The sequence below is a fragment of the Berghia stephanieae genome, chromosome 9 (assembly GCF_034508935.2).
Source record: "Berghia stephanieae isolate SIO BIC M18660-M18661 chromosome 9, UCSD_Bste_1.3, whole genome shotgun sequence".
In the NCBI taxonomy this organism is placed as follows: Eukaryota; Metazoa; Mollusca; class Gastropoda; order Nudibranchia; family Aeolidiidae; genus Berghia; species Berghia stephanieae.
The window spans coordinates 14071990-14079481 of NC_088368.1; the positions used below are offsets into that span (position 1 = coordinate 14071990).

Sequence of the window (7492 nt, forward strand, 5' to 3'; positions counted from 1 at the left end):
TTTTCTTTCCTGCTTTGTCTGGCACCTTTCATACACACTCGTTCACTTCTTTATCTTACACCAGTGCCTGCTCCTTAATTTCTTAATTTGATATTTTGTTTGTTTTGTTTTATTTTTGACATGACTAAGAGGAAATCCAGCAGCCTGCAAAGGGTGAACACAACAATGAGGATTCCTTTCTGTAGAAAGATCTAATGGTCACTATTCAATTATTCAAGTACCAAATAAACTCAACATGATCTAAACACGATAGTAGTATACAAACAGAAACAGATGTATAGAACGTGGGAAAAGAAAGAAAGAAAGAGAGAGAGAGAGAGAGAGAGAGAGAGAACCAAAGACAGCTGGAGGGAAGGGGGGGGGGGGGGGGGGGGGAGGGGGAAGGAAATCTGGAATCACTTTTCTTCCCATTAGCAATTGGTATTGATGTTGATAATAATGACAAATATGATAATGATTATGATTAAGAAGATTATGATGATGATGTTGATGATTAAAATGGAAAATTGCAAATGTTTAAAAGGGACAAATGTTCTAAAACCCTAACCAATCTAGTCTTTGGTCATTGTAGTCAATGGTAGTTGCGGTTGTGGTTCTTACTATAGATGTTACTCTTGCTGCTTATCGTTACTGTTGCTAATGATGTAAAGGATCAAAGTCTAAAATCAGATTCGATATTTCCAACCAATAATCTTAAAATGAACTATTGCTACGGAAATGACATGTTATGTAACACTTCCCTATCTCTAAAACTAAAGGATGAGATTATTTCAGACCTCTTGCAGAATGGTATAAGGATAAATATAATATCGACGGACCTCATTTTTACAAAATTACTTATTTTCCCTATCACTATTTATATTTTTTTAATAATTGAAAAAAAAAATATTTCAAAATGAGAACAGGAAAGAGAAAATATGAGAAATGTGATCATGCCCAGTAACAAATTTTAAAATTTTATGCCAATTTTTAAAAAGTTTTTGGTTTAAAAAGCATAATTGGTTTATCTTTGATAAAATTGTAGCCTAATTTTTATTTAAAACAAAGTATTTATTTACTTGAATTCTTAGATAGTGGGCTATTCTTGTCAATAAAATAATTTCTTTTTAATGATAAAATTGGCGGGTAATCTGTTCAGTAAAAATCTTAAATATATTTATATATAACCATAAAGTGTTGTGGGTAGCCAAAAGTAATATCAATGGATGGGTGGTGGAAGTGGTAGGAGAATGGTCGTCATTACATTATTAATAATGATGATGATGATGATGATGATGATGATGATGATGATGATGATGATGATGATGATGATGATGATGATGATGATGATGAATGTTGATAATGATCATTATGATGATGATGATGATGTTAATGACTCGTTGACATAATGCTATGTCTGAGGACTGGGGTTCTCCAACATTTCAAGCAAGAATGTGTCTATTGGTTGATCTCCAATCAGCTTGAAAAAGAAGAGGTGCTCCAGACACTTGAGGCCGATGGAGCGGAGTGCAGGCAGACGCAGGAGGAGTTTGGCAAACCGCCCTGGCTCATCTGGGTAGCGAGTCTTACAATACTCCTCCAATGAGGCGTAGACCTTTTCTCGTAACTGTTCCACTTCCTGTACAGCACTGAGGCCCTTGGCATCTGAAAAATCAAATGGAGAATAAGTCTTACATCAAAATATTTCCTCTACAAACTCCTTTTTAAAATAAAAAATTGAAGAAGCCTTTTTGAATGTCTCAAAATTCTGAGCAATTACTACTAACCCTTTCAAAATTTTAAAATGCGGCAAATAAAATATATTTTATATATGTCCACATTATCAGGCTTATTTATAGAGAAAGCAGAAATCGATCTGCAATGAATGGGTTTGCTAAGAGAACGCCACTGGCTTCCCGTTGAGAATACAACCTAGAGAATACAAAATGTGTACTACTGTTATTAAATCACTCCACTCTGGTTGTCCTGCATACATTCAAGAAATGCTTAAATTCTATGTCCCAGCTAGAAACCCGAGATCAAAGTCTGATAATTGCATTCCCGAGATCAAAGTCTGATAATTGCATTCTCGTGAAGCCAAATCAGTGAACATGAGTTTCAATATTCAGAATCCCACATGTGTGACTCCCTTCAAGACGCATCAGAGGTGGTCATGACACAGAATTCTTTTTTAAAAACATCATCTTAAAGCGTTTCTTTTTTTATATGGGACACTGTATAATTATATTGCTTAGTTTTATGCAGTATGTTTAAGTGACTGGTGTTACATTACTGTTAAACGCTTGAGCTTGTTAACATACAGGGTAAGGCACTAAATAAATACAATGTAAAACTATTATTATTATTACATAAAACTCCATTTGTGTGGATTCATCCATTCTCAAGACAACTCATGGTGCTCTTTTGAAGTCAGTCTAAGGGCTCACTAAAGAGAAAACTTCTTTAAAAAATCAGTCACCCTGTGACTTTAGTAAGATAACATATCGAAGGGTCTGACTATAACCGCTGAACTGCGAGAGGGGTGATTTTGACAAAAAATTTTAAAAAACTGGCTTCTGATATAATACTTGTCATGTGTGCTAAGATCAGGATTGTGATTAGTCTGTTGGTCACTCACAAGGGTTGGGAAGAGGTTTGGCTACTTTCATTTAAGCTAATAAAACGAATTTTACTGCATGTGGCGCCCTCGATATATTTGTATGTCAATATTCTATTGCTTGTAAACTGTTAATTTCCAATTTAAGGCTTTGAGCTGTGTGTGATACAGGAACAGTGTGATATAAATAAATTCCATTATCTACTTTTTGTCTTGTTTTGGACAGATGACTTGATCCGGATGAGACACCCTTCCTTCATTTATTTTTTAAATTGAGCATTTACATAGCGCAATGTCCACTAAACATGCTCAAAGCTTTACAAGGGGTCCATAGTCCACAGTAACACGACGCCTGTTAGGCGATGTTGCAATTTTCTTATGACAGAGATAACGATGTTAACGGCCAGTTACTCATTTTAAACCTGAATACAGAGAGACAATGTTGAGTAAAGAGTCTTTTCCGAGGACTCAACTATGCACCACTCAAAGCAGGACTCGAACTCATGACCTTCCAATCCAAATATGAGTATCATACAACTAGACCACATAGCCCCACCCACCCTTTAGCCTTCAAGACAAAACTTCTGTAAAACCGATGGGACGTGTAAGTGTTAATAAAACGAATAGAAAATGATTAAAAAGCTGGCATTGCCTACCAGGATTGAACAAGACTACAGCCCGAAGACATCCCAGTTCTGTCTTGTCCATCTTCATCTCTCTCATCTTGGCCACCAGCTCGGTGAGGACCCGGTCAAAGATGGTGCCTACACCTGCCTGGTGGGCACTGCTGCGATGGACGTGTAACCCTGTGGCCAATAGGATGCCGTCCTTGGCCAAGATGGAACGGTGGGAGAAGCCGGCTATAAGGAGTTCGTTCCAGCCTAAAATGAGATGGAATAAAGACAAATAATCATAGACATTTTAAGAAATTCATTCCAACCTGTGATGAAAAAGAGGAAAGATAAATAATCATACATTTTTTTTTTCTGCAAGTGAATACACAGTTGTGTGAAAATGACTTTGAACTCTTACCCACTGTATCAAATCACTGGTTCTGTTGCATTCATAATTTTGGACAGGATAAATTTTAAAAGGGTTGACTAAATTTATTATTTTATTCTCTTTATAAAACTGAGGGAATAAAAACAAAAAGAAATTATACTAACACAGTCATTCGATAAGAACGACCTTAGAACATCATAAATCACAAACACATCACTGTCGTACTCGGAGAAAACGTTTTTAAAATATTGGTCAGAAAACTCAATCTTCAAATTTCGATTGAAATTTCCCTCATCTTGTTGAAAACATTCAAATCTGAGACTTCCTTGAAGGCTTTCCGGAAGTCCCAGGTTATCCATCAAAAATTTGAAGGACGAGTTTTCTGGCCAAATTTTATTAAAATGTGTCTTTTCAGAGCACGGCAAAATATCATAAAAACTATTCTTGTGAATCAACTCATTTCACCGACAATGGTAATTAACCAGTTGTTACTCCCAGTAAAATGAGAAACGAACAGAAAGAATTGAGGGTATTCAGCCAATGATTGACTGGGTGGGAATGTACATTTCTTAACCAGCAATCATGTCCCTAAGAAGATGGCACAGATGAATATTTTCAGAGAGCTCTGTCTCCATGAAACTGTCCTGAAGTTGAGTTTGCAAAGGACATTTAATTTTTTTTTTTTTTTTTTTAATTTAAAAAAAAAGGGAGGGGGGTGGGGGTCAGAAGAGAGGTGAGGAGACAAGAAAAGTGTCTTGTAACCTCTCAGATGAACAAAAAATGTTTATTTAAAAACAAAAAAACAGGTAGTTGGCAACTCTGGAGTTTCCGACATGGAGAATTAACTTCACTTTGTTGTACGTGTTCACCCACTAAATAGGATGCAAGTCTATAAATGGATCACAGACCTAATATCTGGCCCAGCTACTAAATACAATCCACAGTCTCAAAGTGCTATATTGTCAGGGCGATCCAGTTTCAGAAAACTGAATAATAAGTGCAAAGGGTTAGAATTTTGAAATTTGAGACTTAATAAAGTTTGCAGATGACACCGCTCTTCAAGGCCTCATAACAAATGGCAACGAAGTGGCTTATAGGCAAGAAATTGATAGATTTGTGTCTTGGTGTGATGCCCACCACCTAGAGCTTAACATAAGCAAGACAAAGGAGCTAGTGATTGACTTTAGGAGAGTGAAGGAACCGATAGAACCGTTAAAATTAAAGGACCAATTCGTCCAGCGAGTTCCTCACTACAAATACCTTGGTGTAACGATTGATGACAGGCTCAAGTGGGATGAACACTTGAAAATAATTAGGCATAAGATGTGCAGACGTACATATTTTTTATCAAAACTCTCTCAGTTTAGAATAGATAAAACCCTCTGCACATTATTTTATAGAGCAGTCATCGAAAGTGTTTTGTCATTTTGTATAACAGCTTGGGGAGGCAATTGCTTAGCAGTGGAAAGGAACAAAATAAATTCAAATATTAAAAAATCCATTAAACGCTATATAAATGATGTTGACGATGTAGATCTTTTATACGAGAAATTTTGTATAAATAAAATAACTAAAATATTAAATGACCAGTATCATCCACCAAGACCATCAATTATTATGTCAGAAAGAAGTGGTCGCCCTTTCTCTATTTCAACGAAAACAGAGAGACACCGAAAATCTTTTCTGCCGTCCAGTATTAGGCTTTATAACAACAAGCAATAATCATTTTATATAATTATTTCTCCTTTTTACTTTAAAAAAATATAAATATTAATTTATCAATTTATTTGTTTTGCAATCTTTTCAATTTTCAATTTATAGTGACAGTTTTAACTATTTTACAGTGTTTGAAATTATTCATATTATAAAGCGCAGCTCTGGTTATAGAGCTGCTCCTTTTTTATATATATACATCCTATTTCCATTGTATTTTTATCTTATGTGTAAATTATAACACGTCTGTACAAAAAATTTCCTTTTTGGGATGCAATAAAGTATTATTATTATTATTATTATTATTATTATTATTATTATTATTATTATTATTATTATTATTATTATTAATTCTCAATGAGGCTATTCATTCAAATGAAGTATATTTTCTTCACTGTGACATATCACTTAAGAGATGATTGGTGACAAATGTGATGGATGGTCAGAAATATGACACGATGCAGTAAAAAGGAAAACCTACCAGCCCTCAAGAGAATGACTTGGTCCTCCAGAGGTAATTCTGTGAAGTGTGGGATGCGCTTGGCCCATTCCACCAAGGTAAAAAGCTGTTTGTCTGCTGCCTGGCAAATGTTGGTTACCGGGTCTTTCTGTTGGCAGAAATTATGAGATGACAATCAATCAAATTGGACATGTCCATGACTCTGTGCATGAGGTTATTTTTATTATACCCCTTCAGTTATGAAAAAAACTCTTTTTTTTTTCTATTTCTTAATACGGCAATAGAATTACGAGGCATTTCTATAATGCTAAGTATAAATTTTTTTTTTAATCATAAAAAAAAATTTTAATTTCTTCTCGGCCTGTCATGTCTGTGTTTCTTGCAGTAAATTACTCGCCTCTCTGATATTATCTGAATTAATGTGAACATTATTATAATATGTATTTGTTAATTAATTTCAAGCATCAGGTTATCCAAACATAATACCGTTTTGACACAATTTGTCATATGTGGTGTTAGGTCAGGATGGACCATGTACACAATTGTTTTTTTTAATATTAAATTAAGGTTGCAAAAGAACGGATAAGTAATCTTCATGTACATTCCATAGGTTTAATCAATTCATTTTTGTAGGGTCACCGCGTAGAATTTGTTTACCATAATTTTACATTTTAATAATAATTCTATGCTCTGATATTTAAAAAAAAAAAAAAGCTAATGATAATATGTTAGAGTACATTTTTATAAATTTGCATTGCATAACAGCTTTAAAAAAAAAAGAACCATGTTTGGTGCTTTGTTCTTTTTTAAACCGTTATATTCATATTTTGTTTCAAACTAAGAATATTGTGAACTCTAATAGTGTTTTAGAGTCACCACACATGTAATAAAAATCAAATCTTTCAAACAACTGACCTGAGTATCTATATAGTTATCAATTTTCGGATCGACAGCGAGCTCTGCCTCGTGTATCTGTTCCACCGGCATGTCATTGTTAGCTCCACTGGTGCTTTCCACCTCCCCGTCTCCCTTCTCTTTCACCCTCTGTCGCTCTTCTTGCACAGCTGTAACAGCTAAAAGTTTGTTAGTATAGTCAAATGACAACAGAGATAAAACATTCTAAGACAAACATGTCTATTTACTACAATTTAAAATTTATATATGATATCAAATTTCAGAAAAAAATTAGCATAGATATTTGACCAAACTGTTAATCAAAAATATGAATTTCAGCAATTTCAGAACAGACGTTTCTGATTAGACTTTATTATATACACCAACCAAAGATACCAATTTTCAAATAAAATACAAATATATAAAACCCATAAAACTCTATTTTCAAAAAGAGAAAATTTAGAGCCTATTCCAAGAGGCAGTCGAAACTTGGTACCATCTGGGTGCGAAGCAAAGACCAAACCACTGAGCCACACTGCCCTCTTAAATCAATGTCATTAATTTCTCACTAACATCAGCTGGTTTAAGTTTCCTATCTTAATTTAGTTCCTTTTTACATCTTTTAAACATTGATACCACACTAAGCATAAAATGAAGTTTTAAAAGTATAATCACAGAGTACAACTACACAGAAATAAGCAGTATTCACACGAGTGATAATCAGTCAAAAATAAAATGATAATCAAAATGTCCAATCCCCCCCCCCCCCCCCCTCCCCCAAAAAAAAAACAAAATACCACAAGAAAACAAACCCTGATACAATTTGA

At 34.4% G+C, this 7492-nt stretch overlaps 1 protein-coding gene across 1 annotated transcript; it reads right to left on the bottom strand.

Moving 5' to 3' along the window:
* Nucleotides 1–932: 932 nt before the first annotated feature.
* Nucleotides 933–6835, bottom strand: LOC144979733 (retinoic acid receptor RXR-like; the record flags this gene model as incomplete). Its single annotated transcript, XM_078926700.1, is given in 4 exon segments — nt 933–1644; nt 3253–3477; nt 5793–5919; nt 6687–6835. Coding segments are annotated over 4 exon segments (755 nt in total), but the record flags the coding sequence as incomplete, so codon positions are not given.
* Between the last annotated feature and the right edge of the window lie 657 nt (nt 6836–7492).